This window comes from Argentina silus (genome assembly GCF_951799395.1).
Source record: "Argentina silus genome assembly, chromosome: 13".
Taxonomy (NCBI): Eukaryota; Metazoa; Chordata; class Actinopteri; order Argentiniformes; family Argentinidae; genus Argentina; species Argentina silus.
The window spans coordinates 13303393-13324513 of NC_139667.1; the positions used below are offsets into that span (position 1 = coordinate 13303393).

General features: G+C 45.3%; 2 protein-coding genes across 2 annotated transcripts; one reads left to right on the forward strand and one right to left on the reverse strand.

The window, feature by feature from the left end:
* Window positions 1-1592: 1592 nt before the first annotated feature.
* On the reverse strand, window positions 1593-20992 carry sec23a (Sec23 homolog A, coat complex II component). Its single transcript, XM_083682902.1, has 20 exons — window positions 20960-20992; window positions 19639-19881; window positions 19286-19343; window positions 18887-18973; window positions 18360-18596; window positions 18105-18184; window positions 17716-17860; window positions 17180-17338; window positions 16677-16792; window positions 16018-16141; window positions 15305-15385; window positions 15031-15120; window positions 8849-8955; window positions 7608-7761; window positions 7130-7207; window positions 6743-6904; window positions 5306-5392; window positions 4531-4686; window positions 4315-4380; window positions 1593-3469 (listed from the first exon to the last, which is right to left on the reverse strand). The coding sequence occupies exons 2-20, from the start codon at window positions 19857-19859 to the stop codon at window positions 3380-3382; spliced, it is 2298 nt and encodes a 765-aa protein (XP_083539028.1). The 5' UTR covers window positions 19860-19881; window positions 20960-20992; the 3' UTR covers window positions 1593-3379.
* LOC310814130 (adenosine receptor A3) lies at window positions 10575-13040 on the forward strand (the record flags this gene model as incomplete). The annotated part of the gene is made up of 3 exons (XM_083683428.1): window positions 10575-11268; window positions 11627-11780; window positions 12755-13040. 3 exons carry the CDS (start codon window positions 10575-10577, stop codon window positions 13038-13040), a joined length of 1134 nt encoding a protein of 377 aa, XP_083539554.1.
* Window positions 20993-21121: the final 129 nt, after the last annotated feature.

A 21121-nucleotide genomic window follows, 5' to 3' on the forward strand; every position in this document is an offset into this window, starting at 1 on the left:
TCCTGTTTGTCACAACTATTGGCTCCCTCTATGTCTTTGTTTACCGTTGATTCTGAACTTGTGGTCTTGCCAGAGATGATGCCCTTCTGAAACCTAATTCATACTGCTGAGCTGAACCAAGCTGAGCTGTACTGGGCTGGCCTGATTACGCATCCGCCATAGTTGCTGTAACAGTGTTGGAAAGGACAATGTGAAAGGAAAATGTCAGAGCCAGCACAGTATGGTTCAGGGCGGCTCTGTATAGTGTGTAAAGGCCTTGACTGTCATGATTGAACCACTATTTTCCTGACCATTCCCAACCCTGGCATCACAGTGAGAGGTCAAGGAATTACAGGTCATCCAGGGGACAAACACATCTTTGATCTTTGACTGTTCCGTTTCATGCGATGCAGTGAGCCTGCCCTCCGACTTCTACCTCCACCATCCTCCATTTAGGTCACCTCTCCATCAGTCTCCTGTGTGAATGTAGCTGACCTGATCTGGAAAATGTGCACAGTACATTTTGATACAACAATGCTTCAGTTTCTAGCCACTGATACACAGCTAAAAAGCAATTTCAGCTATAATCTCAACATATAAGTCTTTCTGGGTTGTAAAGTCATATTTCTGACTGACTCTATTGAGGAACAATAAATACTTCTGCTGCAATGAAAAGCTTCAATACAATAGCTGATGCAAGGTGTTTGTCCAATTGAATCACAGAACAATGAAAGCTCTCACTGTGAAAAGGTAACCTACGTGAAGGTCAGAGGAGGCTGGTGGAGGTAGAAATCGGAGGATGGGTTCATTGTAACGCATGGATGCGTGTTTGATACCATTCCTCATTCCATTCCATGCATTACAATGAGCCCGTCCTCCGATTTCTACCTCCACCAGCCTCCCCTGATGTGAGGTTTTTATTGAGATCTGCTGCGCTCCGGTGGTGATCTCAGTGAACAGCTTTGTCTCCATGACCAGGGTGCTGCAGTGACTCACGCTCTCTCGCACGCCATTTGTCCTCTCCAGTGTTCTCTCTTTCTGTCTTCTGATGAGTACAGTAGACCTCTCAGTTCAACGGTTCTGTTTCTCTTCCTACCATTAGGCCAAACATTATACCTCAATTACTGGCCATTATACCTAAATGCTCTCTCCAAACTACCTTTCAAGCTAGGGAGGGTGTATTGTCTCTGTGTGGAAATTAATTACACCCTCAGACAGCCTGCAAGTAACAAGCTATCATTGATGTGGTTATTTCTAAACTAAGTATAACTTCAAATTATATAAGTACCCGGGTCACCCCATTTACACAAATCAGAGCCATGCAGGTAAAGTCCGAGGGGGGAGGAGGTAGGGGGCATATGACAGTGGAATTCATAAACGGCATTTCACCTCTGCCCCATTTACACAGACCCCTGTCGTGCTTATTACCGGGACCATGACTAGGTCTGCCACAGGTTAAAGATTTAGTGGTATGCCCTACAACAGGTCAGTTTACACAGACAACAGTACCGGTAAATTACTGGGACAATGCCTCTGTGTGAACAGGGCTTAAGATAGGCCTACTATCTTGTGTTCAATTCACACTATCAAATAAGACTGAAAACTGGTTCTCACAGGAAGATATTTTATTAGAAACATGAGAAATAACACTGTTAGTAACAAGGCAGAAATGTCAGATAGGGAGAAGGCAGCATTTACACAGCCTCGGTCAGGCAGCCTGCAGGTCTGGACAGTGGAGGAGTAGGCAACTACCACTGTACTCTGGGTGGAATCCGAACTCCAGATCCACGCACAACTCAAATCATTGAGCAAATGTCAGATTAATATCAATGCAAAATGTACACAAATGTCAGTTACGCACGCAGATCTCGAGTTAGGATTCCGCCCTGTGTGTGTACGAGAATGTTCTTGTGGAGAGTGGTAGTCCCACCATCTGCACTGTTCTGTTTTGATGTTAACTAGAATGTTCGTACCACTGTGTTAATTTGATATGAATAATAACCAACATAAATTAGACAGGATCAAGCAGCACACACACTAACAGGTTTGAAAATAACCCTATTATTCTGCTCCATGCGCTTGGGAGAGGAGCAGAGACACACTTAGTTCTAATTAGATTCAGCTGCATGGGATTCTCAGATGTGTACCAGAGACACCCACTGGTTCTACGGGAGCCTGCAGCGGCTAACACAGCTAGCGCTGGCTGATATAGAATATACATTTCTCTGTTTGATACAAGATACGTGTTATTTTTAAATAGAAACACACAGATGGGGGAAAGATAATAAAATAAAACTCCTGTGTTGTTAGATAGATAGACAGGACTTATTGCTGTTGAAGCGTCACATGAATACTATCCACAGCCTAGATGGATGTTTTGATCGTGTAGCAGGGGAGTCCAGTGGAGGTAGAAATCGGAGAAGGGGCTCACTGTAATGCATGAAATGAAATGAGAAATGGCACCAAACACGCATGTTTGATACCATTCCTCATTCCATTCATTACAATGAGCTGTCCTCCGATTTGTACCTCCACCAGCCTCCCCTGTAGTGTAGTGTGTAATGGGGAAGAGAACATGGACATGAATAACCGATATCAGACAGAAATGGCCCTGGACTAGACTTTTCTCGAGCTTGTCTCCAGATCTGTGTGTGTTTTAGCCAACTCCTCAGTCGCTGTCATGCCAAACATGTCTGACACATGCTAATGATGTCATAGGAGTTGGCTAAAGCTCATACAGGTCTGGAGCCAGGCTAACAGTTAGCCAACAGTTTATATGAGATTTATTTTCCTTTTCTTGTTACATTACAATCATGGACCACTGACCAGGTGGTACAAAGGTTAGACTGCAGGTCATTCTCTATACAGAGACACTGTCCTGTACAAAGCTCTTGGTTTTCAATGAAAAAGGAGGAGGAGGAAGGAGAGAGGCTATGTTCCAACATCCACACTATCATACTACATAGAATGAAGCAGAATATGAGTAGTGCATTCTAAGAGGTATGCTAGTGTGGACTTTGGTAAAACACAGTTTTGGTTGTTGTTGACTTTCCCATGTATGTATGTATGTATGGTCTGACTAGAACAGTGGAGTCCAATACGCAGAGGGACAGTTTCGGTCCAGGCTTTCGTTCCTACCCAGCAGTAACACACAGCTGATTCAACTAATCAACTAAACACAGTCTTCAATAAATCTTTAAAGACTATAAAGACTTTAAATAAGTGGAATTCGATTTGTTATGGCTTTTGTGATGATTTGGTTTGAATGAAAGCCTGGACCCCCCCTCCCTCTAAGGATACGATTGACCACCCCTGAAGTAAGATGACTTGATTGGATGGAATTGATAATTCCATAGGACTGGGATGTCAGGGTGAGTAGTTGGTTGGTTACTATGGCGACTCAGGCAGCACTGGAGACTGCTAACTTCTTCAGGTGGTCCATAAACACCTGCAGACTGACGTCATCCGTCAGGATGGGAGCACCTGACTCCTGGAGAGAGAGAGGGGGGGTGGGGGGTGGCGGTTATTGGCTTGAAATGAAAATGAGGAAATTACCATTTGTTTGGGATCTCTCTAAAAGTTTAAAGTTTAATTATGTTATTTGTTCTTTTAACAAAGGTGGTAGTTGTTGAATATTCAACATGAAAATAATCATCAATAATTACACTACAACACAACCTGTGTCCATATCAAATTAAAATAATCATCAATAATTACACTACAACACAACCTGTGTCCATATCAAATTAAAATAATCATCAATAATTACACTACAACACAACCTGTATCCATATCAAATTAAAATAATAATAGGAGTAGATCAACGCGTGTCTCTGGTGTATGTGTGTGTGTGTGTGTGTGTGTGTGTGTGTGTACTATACAGTATGTATAGTATATAATCCCTTAGTGCCCTGTACTGTAATAAGCATCCAGCAGCATTAAGCCTTGACAACCAAGTGACCAAGCGGCCACCCACTTTCCTTCTCTCTCGCCACATAATGACTTTTATGAATGCATTAAGCCCTGACTGTCACAGTGAACACTGCAGAGGCTACAGTATGGTCCTACAGGCTCACCACAGCACGCACGCACACACACACCTTAATGAAGACTGCTTCTAGGTGTTGGCTAAACTATGATACTTAAAGGGGCAACCTGGGCTTGTTACATACATGTTTGAGTTTTAAATGAATGATATATAACCATTGATTCTGAAAGAATAGAGAGACCGCTTTGTTGTAGTTTGAATCCCAGATTGCCAGATTGATAGTATGAACACATTATTGGATGTTTTCCCTCAGAATATGAAGATGTGTCATGTGTTGAGGGTCTTACCTGTCCCCACGCATACATGTTGTTATGGGTTTGTGAAGGGTTGACTTTGGAGAGCAGGAAGCGAGCCTGGAAGACAAGACCAGCAACAATCGATCGATACTAGAGCCTCATCAATACTCCCATGGAGAGACTTCACCTCAATAGAGTTGACGTAAACACAAATACTACATCACAGTGTGTGTGTGTGTGTGTGTGTGTGTGTGTGTGTGCACGTACCTGGCTGCCTCCGTGCTCTGTGTCTATGTATCGGGGCATGGGGAAGCGGCTGTGGAGGATCTCCTGAGCGTCGTCCACTGGAGCCTGCAGCAGGTGACGGAAGTTCTCGTACTCTGGCATCTCCTGGTAGCCTGCCTTACGCCACTGAGACACCGTCTGGGGGGGGGGGGGGGGATAGCGAGAGAAAAAATAGGTAGTACATTGACAAATGGATAGAGAGACCGTGAAATACGCCCACCCCTGAGACAGAGGAGGATATAGAGAACATCAATAGGAGCCAGAGAATCTCTTCATCACTCCTCCTCTCTTTCTCTCCTCTCAGGAAATTGGCCCAGGAGAACCCCTCTCCCTCTGACAGGCCCGGTATTGATGTTCTGTCGGCGTTCAGGCTGCAGGAGTATTGATCTACACCACGGCTCTCCTTCTACTCACTAACGTTCACGTAAGGACAATCATATTCTGGTCTCGGAAATCTGATATAAAATAAGAATCAGTGGAGTGTGACCATAACAATCTCTCCGGGGAGAGAGATGCTTCTGTGGTGGTGGAGGTGAGGTGAGGTGAAAGACAGAGACATTTAGGAGAGGTGTGTGGTGGTGGTGGTGATCTGTTCCATCTCAACCTTTATTTGGGCAGGTACTCTAAGCCACTGAGACACAAACTGTCTTGTCGACAATAACTGACTGTATTTATTCTGAGTGGTAGATGAGGATCTGATCTATATGTATGTTACATATTACGTCTCAGTATATTTGACACCATTGAGTGACTGTACCTCTCCGTGGTAGATGAGGATCTGGAAGAACGTGTCCATGAGGAGGATACGATCAGGCAGGATGCTGCTGCTGTCCAGTAGTACGGGCTAGAGGAGAGGAGGGGGGAGAGAAGGAGAGGGAGGGGGGGGGGGGGGGAGAAGAAAAGAAAACGGTTGTGTTTAGATCTGAACCCTTGCTATGCAGTAACTAAGGCTAGGAGGACAGAAGAGGCAGAGAAGATCAGTCATTTGGTGCAGTCGTGTCTAAAGCCTTGCTGTGCAGTAACAAGGCCAGGAGGAGACGGAAGATATCAGATATCACTCACACAGTCTGGAGAAGAGAAAAGAAAGTTAGTGCCCTCTAAACTTGGAGAAGGCATCCTTCCAACGCTGCTCTAATCAATAACACTCTCTTCCAATTAGAGCAGATTATAGAAGCAGATTTAATAGATAAAACTTTAATCCCTGACACCAAGGGGAACACCTGGATTTAGGCATCTCCCTACATATTTCATCACAACTGTCTCAGGTAATTAGCAGACCTGGGTAGAAAATTTGTTTTGATTGAAATACTTAAGCTGGTCTTGATTTATCTTGGGCAGGCTATGTATACTATTGCAAAAATACATCATGGAAATAAAATGTAATCCATTTTTTTTCTTTTACAGGCCACACACAGACACACACAGCAGAGAGACAGGATACAGTGCCACTGTAAACCACTCTCTCAATGTTGACCAGCCAGTGCAGAAGCAAGCCTGGTGGAAACATTAAGACCACTCATCTACAAACTAAACACCTGAAGCTCTCAGTCTCCTGGTAACAACCATGACAGCAGACGCAGAGTCGTAGGGTTCACTGGGAAACGTCTGAGTCTATGAAGTGGATGGAGAGGGAGAGAGAGAGAGAGGGGGGGGGGGGGGGGGGGGGATGGTAGGATGCTGAATGCTGGTCTCCAGCAGGGAGACACACTGTTGATATGGCAGGTACAGGACTGGTACAGGGGCTGTAGAGACAGAACATCCCCAAGCCCACACCACCGGAATGAAACAACCTTACCTGAGGGTTATCCGTCTGTGAGGAAAGAAGCTGGGCATTAGTGTTCTCTGTTCACCTGGGTCACACAGGGAGGGGGGGAGGTCGGGAGGGAGGGAGGGAGGGAGGGAAGGAGAGAAAGATAGAGAGACCTGGGTCTGCAGAATGAGAGAAGTTATGTAGGTGGTAGTGTGAGACAAGCAGAGATTGTGGTTGTGACCCTTTATCACACAAGGGTTGTACAGGACACAGTAAGGCTTCCATGGTTTCCTTTAATAAAGGGCTTCTATTTTCCAACTGAGAAGCAGTTCCATAAGAGTTTGTTCTTAGAAATCTCAAATGAAAGCTCTTCTCTGATCATCCCATGAAGTGAACTGCAGCAGTGGGTTACAGATGTCTGTCTGTCTGTCTGTCTGTGCTCACCTCCGGGGGTCCGTTGAAGGAGTAAGCATAGAGGATGGGCTGGATCATGATGAGGGACTGGGTCAGGTCCTGCCTCATGAACTGGTGCCTGTAGTAGGAGCTCTCGTCTGGGCTGTTGTTGAACACCTGCAGGAAGGGAGACCTCCTCAGGTGGAACATGAACTGGAACCAAGAAACAAAATCACACAGAGAGATTAAAGCACTGATCTCATCACGATGCTAAAACCCTCAAGCTGTTGTTGAAAACATAAAGTACACTGCAGCTCCCTGCTTACTTTCCATCTCTCTGAATAAAGAGAGAAATACAAATAAGCTTTATGAGTAAGTAGGTATTTAGCGTTATGGTTCTAAATCCCCAATGGCATACACAGCGGGAGGGTCCCTTACCTGGGGATAGAGCGAGAAGGTTTCTGAGAAGCGGAACGAGTTGGGATCGTCTTTATGGTAATCTCCAAACTTCTGACACTGGGAAAGGAGAGAGAGGAAATAAATTACATTTCAACAAGTTGTGTCGTAAATGTAATCACGGATCCACTTTTAAACCCTGCTGCCGGTAAGAACAAAATCGAGAAAAGCTATTTCACTACTTCAGATTTAATCCCACTACGCTTGAGAACAGGCGAGGACTCTCAGCATGCCTGGCATGTAATACTACACAGCAGGGTGCACCAGGTGGGAGTCCTGGACCCACAGCCCATGTAGGAGGTGGTAATGAGGATGGAAATGGGACTCCTGCTAACTGACTCCTCTACCAGCCCTCCTCCCTGGGACACTTCCTGACCTCCTCTACTGTCTGTGGTGCTGGTCAGTGGTGAGTCTGTCTCTCATCAGAGGTATTGATCGGTGGTCTGTCTGTCAGTCTTACCAGGCGTATCAGTTGTCTGTCGAGCCAGCGCAGGACGTCAGGCCCCTCCTCTGTCTCAGCGCGGTACACCGCCAGCCTGGCCATCAAAATAGCCGCCGCCTCCTGGTCAAACGATGCGGCGATGGTCGGGATCTGGGACGCCGCATCAGCCCAACTGAGGGGGGTGGGGGGGGGGGGGGGTGGGGCGGATGATGATGAGAGATAGAGTAAGTAAGAAATGTGAGGGAGAAGGGGGGGGAGAAAGAGGGAGGGAGGGAGAGAGAGAGAGAGAGAGAGAGAGAGAGAGAGAGAGCACAAACATGAGCTGGGTTGTAACACCTGCACAAGAATTACATAACATTTAACACAAATGTGTTTGTTGAACCCATTGTATATTTCATATCAAGTGATATACAAGCTACCATATTTAGATCAATTATTAAACCACAAGCATTAAGTAACGGTTATGGTTAGGGTTCAGCATTTAGTGTAGGGTCGTCCCAAGGATCCCAGCATTCACGGTTAGTGCTATAGTCAACTACTAATACAGACTATGCGTTGGCACAACAAAGATTAAACATTAATGGTAGCTAGCAAAGACCACTTTGGCTAATGTGCTGGTTGGCTACATTTGTCACTGAAAAGCCCCTAGTCACACAACAGATGCTCTTCAAATGGAGTCAGACTCAGAGCAATTCTCATGGAAGAACAGGTCAACTGAACCCTTAATAATAATAACAATAATACCCTGGGACACTTTACAATCACTCTGCTTATCTATACAAATTTCCTCTCCACATGGTCACACGCTGGCCATGTTTAAACATATGTCTCATAAGGTAGAACAAACAGCAGGCACATTACCATATAAACTATGATTATTACCATATAAAGCCTAGCATTTATCATGAAGCGCCTTTAGTGCAGGGTATCACTGTCACAGCTCTGTCAGAATTGTATAAATACACATGTTTGACACAAAAGGCTATGCAGAGATCACAGACACACACACACACACGCCTTTGCCCTTCCGTCAACGTTGCTATGGAAACAAGGTGAACTTGCAGATACACAGTAGGTAAGATCAACAAGAACATTGAAGGGAATTGAATAATCAGAAACATCAGTGAATGTTTCTCTTCTCTTCTCGTATACGCCGAAGTGTACGAGAGTGTGTATCCATGAGTGTGTGCGCGTGCACGAGAGTGCGCGCGTGAGTGTGTGTATCCATGCGTGCGTGTGTGTGTGAGGGCAGGACTTACTTCCTGTTGACAGTGGTGACTCTGATGCGTCTCTGTCCACTGGAGTGCTGGTACTGGGTGACGAACTGGACGGACCCTCGACCGCCCTGGGGGATGGGAGCGTTGTGCTGCAGAAAGACACAGATAGGAGAAACAGGTATAGCAGTCAGAAACAGGTCTAGCAGTCAGAAACAGGTATAGCAGTCAGAAAAGGGTACAGTAGTTCAAGAGGGTATACAAGTTCAACTGAAAACCATAATACCCAAGTCCCATGGTTATGCACACACGCAGTAACCATAAACATTTACGACCCCTTTATCTGTTTGAACGCAATAAACATGTGGCTGCCGTTAACTTATATTCTAAATATTCACATCTTTTCCTTGGTTATATGAACGCACACATGAACTTCAGCCTCATGGAAAACAATTTTCATAACCGAAATAATTGGTGAGTTAGAGGAGAGAAAGGCTTATTAAAGCAGAAGGGCAATTAATAATGATCGAAGGGCTTAGACCTAATTAGAGTTGCGCCTCACCAATTACCCCCTCCAACACTCCACAGCCAAACGGCTCATTAAGTAAGACCCAGGCACTATCAGGAGACCACAGGAGAGGATATTGGATCTCAAGGCTGGTGTTTACACAAGCAGCTCTGACGGCTACAGTACAACCTCTCACGAGGTAGCGTATTTATCCACACAGCTTCACTACGACCTCTGGCCAGGCTTGCGTATCCATCCACACAGCTTCACTACGACCTCTGGCCAGGCTTGCGTATCCATCCACACAGCTTCACTACGACCTCTGGCCAGGCTTGCGTATCCATCCACAGACCTCTTCCTGGACTAGTGTTTGCCTGCATATCTCTAGTGCACCATTAGGGTGAAGCAGAATATTTGGGTTCTCATAGTGGTGGCTGCTTGAGAGGGCAGGGCCATTAGTTTGGTATCACTCAGACTCAGTGGGATCGGGACGGTGTATTGTTTGTTGGATGGGGATGGATTAAGGCTGAGGGGAGCAGCTGAGTGTTTCTTCTCCTTGAGCGTGAGGAGTGTCTGGGAGGTGTGTTGGAGCCTCTCTCTACAGAGTGAATGGTGTGTGTGTTGGAGCCTCTCTCTACAGAGTGAATGGTGTGTGTATTGGAGCCTCTCTCTACAGAGTGAATGGTGTGTGTATTGGAGCCTCTCTCTACAGAGTGAATGGTGTGTGTATTGGAGCCTCTTGTTTCGACAGAGCTGGGGTTAGAGGGGTGTGTTGGAAAAGTGAGGGTAGGGTAGTGTGTTGGAGAGGTGAGGCTATGACAGCGTGTTGGAGCCTCCTCCCCTAGCAGGGCTCAGCAGGAGACAGACACATCCACCACAGCAACGGCCTCCCTGGAGCCTTCAACACAGCAGGCACACAGCCCTCCAATGCAACTCACGTCACTCTCTCTCAGCTGGATCTCCTCTGCCCTGCTACACCTTATACCTGCTTTCTACCTGGAGGTTTCCTCAGCGGTGGAGAACCTCTTTTTTCAAAGGAGGAACTTCTGCAGGACGACGTTTCCAACAGAGTAGGCACAAAACAGGAGATAGCCTTTTTGTTTTACAGGGAGGGAACCGAACCGAACAGAATTGGTCTGATAAGAACGCTGTGAAAATATTTGCTTTGCCACATTGAGTCAATTGCACAAGAACCTGATGGCCTGAGGCAGGAGTCGATCAACTCAGGACTCGGAGGAGAGGACTCATCATCGCTCCACAAGCATGCAGACTGTGGCTGTGATCTATGCAGCTCTGATGGTCCTCTCTAGCGTGTGTTCTGTGTGTGGTAACCTGATGTTGATACTGGTGGTCTTCCTCAACAAGGACCTGCAGACCGAGACCTGGGGTCTGACCCTGAGCTTCTGCGTGAGCGACCTGGCTTTGGGCCTCTCCACCATCCCTTTCGGAGCACACAACAGCCTGTTCCGTCCGGAGGGCTACCCCAGCGATGGGGCACTCTGCCAGGGCAGCGCCTTCCTCTTCCTCCTGCTCCAGCTGGCCTCCATCCACTCCCTGACCTGGGCCACCATCGACAAGTTCACCGAGATCTGCTTCGCCCTGAACTACGCGGCCATCTGCACGGCCAAGCGGACCAGGGTGGTCCTGGTTCTGGTGTGGCTCTACTGCCTGGTCAACGCAGCCCTGCCTCTGCTGGGGTTCGGTAGCTACACCTACAACAACAACAAGTTCCTCTGTGCTCCCTGCTTCCGGCCCAAGAACAGGGGCTTCGGAGTGCTGTTCATCGTGGTGGGGATCATCGTGCCCATACTGATCATGTGCTCGCTGTATGGTTACATTGTCTACATCGCCAGGAAGCAGGTGCGGAGAGGAACGTTTGTTTGTAACGACCAGCACTGTTTCTACGTGCCTGCTAACAACTACTTCAGGAGCTCCGTCGTCATGGTGGCCACATCAGGTGAGTGTTATTTTTTATCATACTCTTCTAAAGCTTTTCAATAACACTACTGAGTTGCTGCTGTCATTCATTTCAAACTAAGCAAGGGTGTAAACCCTTTTGAGATACAGAACTGTCATTTGTGAGTAGATAGAATTCCTATACTATTTACGTGACAATTGAAAATGACATTACAAATTAAATATATTTGTGCACATTGCTCAGTAATGAAATTCAGTCTTCTTGAATCTATCTTGATAAACAACACATTACATGGATGATAATTGCAAAACAAATCTCACTAGATCCTGTCACTTCATATATGAAAGTTTCATCTCCACTAGCTCTAACAACCTCCCGTTCTACCCTCTCCTCTCAGTGTGTCTGCTGGTCTGCTGGCTGCCCTACATCACTACGTGTTTCTACGAGACGTTTACTGGTCATGAGGCCCCTGGAGCAGCCTCTGCAGTAGCCACTTGGCTGGTCCTCTTCACCTCCACTCTCAACCCCTGGATCAACAGCATGACTCAGACGTAAGATGGAGGTAGAACACATCAGGGGAGGCTGGTGGAGGTAGAAATCGAAGGTCCTTGTGATGCATGGAATGGAATGAGAAATGGTATCAAAAACGTACTATGCCACGATACCATTCCTCATTCCGTTCCATGCATTAAACTGAGCCTCTCCTTCGATTTCTACCTCAGCCAGCCTCCTCTGGAATACACCTATTCACAACATCTAATATGTCCTGTAGACAGTTTATAGACACAGAGCAGCACAGAAACACCCATTCATTCACTGTTTGATGCACAAAATTAAGCATACCTACAAAACAATCGTGGAGCATATCTACAAACATTGCATTCTTTGCTCTCCAATAAAATCTATTTGAAACAGAAACATAACTATCTCCAATCTTGAATAAATAACCTAAGATAGCCTCTTCTCCTCCATGTCTGACATCTGATCTAGGATATGACTTTTCTTCATATCTCAGGAACTATGCTCATCTATATTTACTTGCCCTAGTATATCTGACCTGGCTCATCCAAGTTCCCTCTCCTCTGCCCTGCATCTCGTCCTCAGGGTGTAGCTGTAAAGAAGAGCATGTTCTCAGTCATGTTAGCGGTTGATATTAGATAAAGATAAGATGGCTGCAAAGCTCTCAGTGTCTAGTGGAGCCCAGAGACAGGGGGAGTGGAGAGAGTGTTTCTGAATTACTGTTGAAGCCAGATTCTTAGTGTAGTTGCAGCAGCATCTTATTTTTTCCCTCTCTTCATCGCTCTCCCCCTTCCCGCTGTCTCCCTGCCTCTCTCTCTCTCTCTTCATCTCGCTCTCCCTTCCTCCATCCATCTCCCTCTGCCTCTCAATCTCCCTACCCTTCCCTCCCTCCCTCTCTTTCATTCATTCTCCCTTCCCCCCTCTCTCAATATATCCCTCCCTCCCTCCCTCTATCTATCCATCCATCCATCACACCCTCCCTCCCTCTTCCCTCCCTCCCTCTCAGGAGGTACAGAGCTGCTCTGAGGAGAAGCCTGAATAAAATCCGCCAGCTGCTATTCCAGCAGCCAGGTAAGATCTCCCGTCCCCAGAGCACATCCATCCAGCTGGAGGAGGTGAGCAGCAAGTCCTCCTCAGTCTCCTCCAGGCCAGAGTCCCCCCCTCAGATCCTCGGAGGCCCATGTCGATGTCAGTCAATGTCCATGGCAGAGGGGACCAGAGACACCACTACACCCTGTCACCACTCTCATCCACTGGGCTCAACTACAGACCAGACTCACAATGGGACTTGAAACTTGACTGGAGGACCAAGTTGATGTGATGACACTACTTTACTGTCTATGGAAATTTCCTTCACATCTCCTACTGTGCTGACAGAGGCATCGAACTAAGACTGTCTTTAAACAGTGGATATCATTGTGACACTTTTGGTTCCACTGGCAATGACAAGAGGAGAGAGCCAAGGATTTGATCTGTTATGTCGTTCTCTAACAAAACAGGTTTTTTTCACAAATCCAAACTTGTGTTCCATCACCCAGTCTGTCTATGTGTATGAACCCTCTCTTGTTTGAAATAAGATGTCGCAATGGAAACTGTACTGATCTAAACTGAATATATTCAAATGTTACTGTACACAATCTGACTTCCTTTATAGATAGACTGACTTCCTTTATAAAAACAGTCAAATGTGTTCTTCATCGTGCTACATGAATAATAGGGGAGGCTGGTAGAGGTAGAAATCGGAGGTCGGGCTCATAGTAATGCATGGAATGGAATGAGGAATGGTATCAAACAGGTGCATTACAATGAGCCCGTCCTCCGATTTCTACCTCTACCAGCCTCCCCTGATGAATCCACCTTGGAGCAACAGTCTATCAATCTAAAAACTAAGCTAGATCATTTCAGAATATCTTTAACTAAAGTACAACCTATTATGATTTCACGGATTACTTTGTGGCAGCGCCTCAAGACTCATTTTACACCTCCGCATCGTGGATTATTTCCCTATTCAGTGCACACACCTCGTTGTTCATCATCCCTTACATATACTCACCCAACACTTTATTAGGACCTGTACACCTTCTCATGGTGGAGGAGGTATAACACCTGTACACCTTCTCATGGTGGAGGAGGTATAACACCTGTACACCTTCTCATGGTGGAGGAGGTATAACAGTGTAGGGAATATTTTCTTGGCACACTTAGGGCCCGTTAATACCAATCAATCATCGCTTGAATGCCACAGCCTATTTGAGTATTGTTGTTGACCATGTGCATCTCTTCATGGCCACAATGTACTCATCTTCTAATGGCTACTTCCAGCATGGTAATGGACACAAAAGTCGTCTCAAACTGGTTTCAGGAACATGACAATGAGTTCAGTGGTGTTCAGTGGCCTTCCCAGTCACCGGATCTGAATCCAATAGAACACCTTTGGGATGTGGTAGAATGGGAGATTCACAGCTTGAAAGTGCACCTGAAAAATCTGCAGGAATTGCATGATGCAATCATGTCATCATGGACCAGAATCTCACAGGAATGTTTCCAACATCTTGTGGAATCAATGCCACGAAGAATTGAGGCTGTTTTGAGAGCAAAGGGAGGCCCTACCCAGTATTAGTATAGTGTTCCTAATAAAGTGTTACTCTGTGAGTGTATACAAGCTCACCATCTGGTGGCATAGTGCTGCAGCTGTAGCGAGAACTGCAGTGGACCAGTCTTTGTGGATCCCTCTGCCCTCTGCTGGCGCAGTCTAATGCTCCGGATCTTCATCACCCGGAGTCTGATGCTGCTTCCCAATTATCCACCCTTCTCACGAAGTATGTACTTCCCACATACATGTAGCATCAGCACTTACAATCCCTTCCCATTTCAATCCATACAGGCTCATTGTAATGAATGAAATTAGGAATGGTACTAAACTCAGCTATTTACCTCATTCTGTTCCATGCATTACAATGAGCCTGTCCTCCAATTTCTACCTCCACGCGCCTCCCCTCTTCGGGAGAAGGGTGGAGAAACAGGATGTAGCCATCCTCTAAACCTCAGATCACCTCAGTATGAAACGACTTTGATCTGCTACTGTGATCTGCTACTATCCAACACTCTTAGTCCCTGACAGAAAATTCCTCACTTCAACACAACGCTGTCAATGTCAGGACCAAATTCCAAGGTCCAAAAGTCAGCATCATTCCAGAAAGGTCCAGGTGTTATTGACACAGTGGCACGTTGAGTCACTGGGTCAGTGAGTTCATAGTTCAGCGAGGGGGTAAACATGCATACCTGGTTGACCACTTCAAAGTACACGGCCAGAGTAGTGTTATGGTCCAACCCACAGATCTTCCATTGACAGGTGCCTCCTGTTCCAATCTCCTGTAGTGGAAATACAAAAAGAGGATCAGAACTGTACTACAGTGCAGAGTAGAGACTAATAACTCATTATGGCTTTACAACCATATAAAAGTACCGGTATGGTTGCCGTAAACGTTCAAAGGATTTCTGTACATCTGCAAATGAAAGTATTGGTTAGTGGTCTATGCATGAGAAATAAACGTACGTTCTCTGATACACAAGGTCCTTTGGCGTTTAGTGACACACACGGTCCGATGGCTCCGGATACCTTGATCTCTCTGGAGGTCTGAAATGAACAAGAACAGACATTACAACAGCTATTCTCCCCAAAGGAATGTACAAGTGGTGCTGTGAACTTTTCGGCGACACTAAACATTACAATTTACAACACTGCAAATTAAACTCTATATTTAGTAATGATAGTTACTCTATCTTTGACCGCCAACAACATTGTTGTTAAAAACGAAAGTGTTATAATGTTCCTCAGTGAATTCAGCGTTTTTAGCTGTATTATTTTGCGCATTTTGACATGAATAAACGCGAGTTGGGTTTTGATCATGCAATCCAGCGCCACGCTGTTCAAAAATACTGGGGAGAACCCTGATATGAATCATGAATCAGAAATGTTATGCAAACTTTAAAAAAGATTCAGAAGAACATCAACAGAAGGGACCCAGATACAGGAGGCCAACCGACTTTTATGGTGAGTGATGAACCGGGGAGGCTGTTGGAGGTAGAAATCGGTAGGCTCATTGTTATGCATGGAATGGAATGGAATTAGGAATGGTATGAAACACGTGTTTAAAACCATTCCTAATCCCATTCCATGCATTACAAAGAGCCCGTCCTCTGATTTCTACCTCCACCAGCCTCCCCTGGTGAAGAGGCAGGAGAGACTGTCTAGCGGGCCGATGCTACCTTTATCTCTAGCGTGCCGGCGAAGGCCATCTTGAAGGATCCCTGCACGTCCTTGTTGAAGACCCTCTGGAAGGTCTGTTTGAACAGAGACGTGTTGAAGGAGTCTGCCATCACCATGTAGCCTCTGTGAACACACAAACATGTTTAGCACGGTGAGTCCAGGAGAGGCAGAAATGTAATGCTTTACAATGAGCCCTCCTCCGATTTCTACCTCCACTGCTATGAGTATATTACTAAACATGTATAGTATACTATGAGTATATATAACTACACTATAGTACTGTATGAGTATATAACTACACATGTATAGTACAGTACGAGTATAGTACAGATGAGTATATAACTACACATGTATAGTACAGTATGAGTAACTACACTATAGTACAGATGAGTATATAACTACACATGTATAGTGGAGTATGAGTATATTTCTAAACTACTAAACTCTTCTCACTATGGGAGTGGTCACTATGAGACTCATTTCATTGGTCCTAACTAGATCAAATGTACCTCTTGGTTCACCAGAGCCCTACCCTGTGTGTGTATTTGTTACAAAGACCCTTCTGTAATGTATGACTGGTTGAACAGAGCCCTACGCAGTGTGTGATTGGTTACCAAGACCCTTCTGTGATGATTGATGGGTTAACTTAGAGGCCTACCCCGTGTGATTGGAGCAGCACTTCATCTCCAGCAGGCCAGTCTGGTCCAGGGCGCAGGCGTAGATGTCTATGATGTGGCCGTTGGTGGAGGCACGGTTGGCCAACGTTTCGTAATGCTAAAACACATGAAAGCGTCTTTGGGTCTTAGAAAAGCACTATATAAGTTCAATGTATTATTATTATTATGAATAATAATTATTGTTAAATATGTCACTTAAGAGGTTGTCTGGGCTGTCAGATGCTGAGGTCATTGAAATCAGAAAGAAGGGAGCCTGGGTTTTCGGCATAGGAACATTTCCATTAATGGAGCCATACACAGAGAATTATATTTGTAATCAGGAAAAATCCAATCTCAGCTGAACGTAAAACATTAGTATAGGGTACAATGTACAGTGACAACAGGACAGTAAAAGTTCAGATTATGGGTCCATCAGGGGAGGCTGGTGGAGGTAGAAAACACAGGTGTTTGATGGGGTCTTTCTAATACATGAATTAGAACTCACCTTGGTGGCCTTCTTCATGTACTTGGCGTTGTCCTTCTCAATGTCGTGCCAGGAGCGGATGGGCGTCTTCAGCTCGTCCCCTACCACCATGCCTGGTCCCTGGGTGGCGGGGCCGCCGATGAAGGTCAGGATACGAGCCCCCGTGTTGGGGAACGTACACTGGGAGGAGGGGGGGGGGGGAAGAGAGAGAGGGAGGAAACGGAAATTAGAAAAAGCGTTTTTATTAAGCTGGGTAAACAATGCAACAATAGCACATAATCCTCCTGACCCATTTCCACAGCTTAGGAGGTTTATACGTATAACTAATCCCGCTGAAGAAATATAAATCATTACAATAGTGTCGTAATACACAACACACTGGCTAATCACAAGAAACAATGATATTTAAATGGTTTCAAGAAACGTGCAAATTCCCATTGTGCCGTTTATACACCACAACATTTACAGAGATACCTTTATGAGAAACATGTGGACATCTTCGAACTGATAGCTTCTCTCTTAGGAAGCTGTAGTGACTGTGAGTGGGGAGGTCTTACCTCCAGCAGGCCGACAGCAATGGACAGGGCCGCTCCTAGGGACCGGAGAGGTCTCTTGCCCTGGGTGACGGGCCAGGGATCTCTCTGCATCTCCCCCAGCAAATCTGTCAGGTTCATGTCTATCTTCTGCACCGGCTGGAGGAACCTAGGAGACCGGACAGACTATAATCAAACAGATTGTCCTGGCTACCACCCCACTGAGTGTTCAACGTTACAGGCCATTCAGACAGAAATGTATCATACAGAGTGCTTTTCTAGTCATACAGAATAGGGAGAGTCAGCTCTATACAAGACATTTCTATCTGCCCTCTTGAACTCAACACAAGCGTCCTGTGAGTCCAGACTCCCAAGATGAATACTTCAGAACCTTTCAAGGGAGTGTGGTTTACCTGTTAGAGAGGGGAGCCTGAGGAGCTTGTGGTCCTCGCCCTGCCTGTGCTGCTGTGGGTTTGGTCAGCCCCAGCATCTCCTGCAGATGGACGACATAGGTCAATGGCAAGAAAACCCTAAAGTTTGTTTATTTTGTAATGGCTGTTTATTTTGTAAAGGCTGTTTATGCTTTTTAATGTGTGCTGTTCGACATATCGTCACTCAACAAAAACGTGTGTGACCCAGGTGTGACCGTCAGGGAGGTGTGATGTTACCTGCAGTTGCTTGGCGTTGAGGTCCTTGGTGCCTCTGAAGACGTAGCTCTTAGAGATACCCTCACAGCCCAGCTCGTGGACCTGGATCATGCGCCCGAAGGTGATGAGGCCCACCAGGGCAGTAGGGGGCAGTAGAGACAGGGACATCTGGAGAGACTCCTTCAGAGCCTGCAGGTCCTCGTCCTCCATACAGGTGTCCACCACATACAGGAAGACCAAGGGCATCTGTGGACCTCTCTGTGGAGACAGGCCAGGAGCATACTCAACATTAGAGGGATATGTAGGCATCAATATGTGTCTTGGCTCAATGGTAGGTGTCAGAACTAATGCTAGGTAAGATTATACTGAGTGGGGGTGTAATTGTGCTGTTCAGACAGTCATCAGATTCTCACTCTGTCAACAAACAACTAATTCCAATTTCCATGAATTAAAATTAAAAACACTGTTATGAGAATTCTAATATTCTAATCCATTCCATCATCAAATAGAGACATTACCTGGACCACATCATCAAATAGACACATTACCTGGACCACATATTCGATGGTGGAGAACTGTGGCAGCAGCTCAGCTGGCTGGTTAACCTCTGATATACCAGCATAGGTAGGTGGAAACTACAGGAGCACAAGAACATTTGTCATTACATTTGAGCCTTTATTTACCATGCATTAGTCTCTACAGTCCTCACTTTTTTACTGTTTTAAACTCCCATGACTTTGACACTTATTATGCACTTATGTTTTGTCTCACTGTCCTTTAATTGTTTTTATTAATATTCCTGTAAAGCACATTGTGTTGCATCCACGTATGAAATGTGCTGTATAAATAAAGTTTGATGACGTTTGTAACATCAGTGACACCACACAGCCTTGAACTGAACACCTGCGTCAGGAAGCATTACATCGTCAGACGTCATCTGAACTGACCTGGTTTCTCTGGTAGCAGAAGTTGCAGGCCCACAGTTTGGCTCTGTAATCCACTTGGCTAGTTGGCAGAGGAACAGATAGGACAATAAGCACAGATCTGACAGAGGAACCACACATTCTACAACTGTGAACCCTCTAAAACAGAACAAGACCGTCAGTGTCGACATGAAAGCTAACAATTACAATGATTACACTATAACTAAACTAAGTTCAAGATCACATTCATTGTATTTCATCACAGGTGATTAACTCAAAGTATAGTAGCAAATGAACAATAAAAAAACAATAAATCATAAGTACATTCTAGGGATCTCAGGGATATTCCATGAGGATTGTTGCCTCCCGTCACATACCACATGGGGTTGAGCACAGCGCGGCAGGTGGCCCTGCTGCACAGCACAGGTTCATACTGGATGGGGGGCAGGTCAGGCCTCTCCTTCAGGGGGGTGAAGAGAGAGGCCACAGGGACCACCATACGGGTGGCCTCCAGGCGGCTGGAGGGCCAGACGTTCCAGCTGAAACGCACCCCATCACGCTCCTCATTCTGTGCGATGAACTCTGGGAAGGTCGCCATGGCACCCTCTGAAAACTACAAACTGTCAGAGAGAGGGAGGGAGGCATTGGGGATCAGAGTTAGATTAATCTGGATTATTTACTGAAGTAGGCTATGACTTTGGAGTGAATAGGGTAACTGATATACAACATCATCTGAATGACTACATCTGATAGTTTAAAGCTGTATATATCAATCAATGTTAGGCTACAATTGATATTTCAGCACATCTTGGTTAGAGTATGACAAATGTCAAAGCAATTATAACACAGCAAATCTGTTCACCACAGACAATTGCCTAGGGTTGTTTTTATTTGCCTATTTAATAGAGATACCCTTTTGGACTTTGAGCATACACTCAAATGCTTACCAACAGTGTGTCATATCAATAAATGTGCAAAGCAATTTATACAGTACAGCTAAATATGATGCAACCTAAATAGCACGTCAATATGATCCTTTTATTGGCAATTTCCGTCCACCCCAGTAGTACTGACTACAGTGACAATTTAAGCATATCATATGATTTAGTACGACTTTCTTGCCTATAACTAGAGTAATACGTTCTGGTACGTAATTTATAGGCAAAATCTTACTAAATCTGAGTCTACTAGCTAACTGTCCACTAGGCTGCTGGACTATCACAAATCTAGGGTTTCGACTGAAGATGGTATTCAGTGATAAGAGTCAGTACTACTGCTGTTGAAATCGACAATCGATCAATCAACAGGCTTGAATGACAATTGATGCTGTCTGATGACCAAAGCTAGCTGGTTTCAATTTAATAATAAACAACTGATCGCCAATAATAAGAACGAGTATTAAAATCAACATCAGCGGTTCTTCCAATTACATGAGCTAGCCTGTTGTGTTACCCCAAAAGTACACAAGTTCTTCAATGAACTCTTGCTTTCAGCTAGCTAGCTAGCATATAGCTAGCTAACCCCACCAGCAAATGCAAATGCAGTGTCAAAAATGCTTTCGTCTGCTAACCGTCAAAGTAAACGTGTCAGTTATGAACTATTCCATTCAAAAGAAGTATCAACTGTGAAATCCACATATCCCAAATGTAATTCTTATTCAAAAGCTACAGTAAATAACAGCATATTTGACATATTTACCTGATACACTTCTCAGACTGTTTCCACACCGCTAGTACCACTGTCAGTGAACAGCGCCCCGCATCTGACAACGTAGCAAACAACATGGCTGCGGAATGCCACGTCAAGAGGCGTATCCAATCATGATCCCCTACCCAAATAGTTTTTAGGACACAATTTAGG

Bases quoted from the DNA above. Each gene is read 5' to 3' on its own strand.
- sec23a (XM_083682902.1), bottom strand. From the start codon at position 19,859: ATGGCGACCTTCCCAGAGTTCATCGCACAGAATGAGGAGCGTGATGGG. The intron at 8,956-15,030 runs GTATGCATGTTT...GTCTTTCTGCAG, and splicing joins ACTTTGAAGTGGTCAACCAG to CACAACGCTCCCATCCCCCA. The intron at 3,470-4,314 runs GTAAGACCCTCA...CTCTCTCTCCAG, and splicing joins ACATGTATGCGTGGGGACAG to GAGTCAGGTGCTCCCATCCT.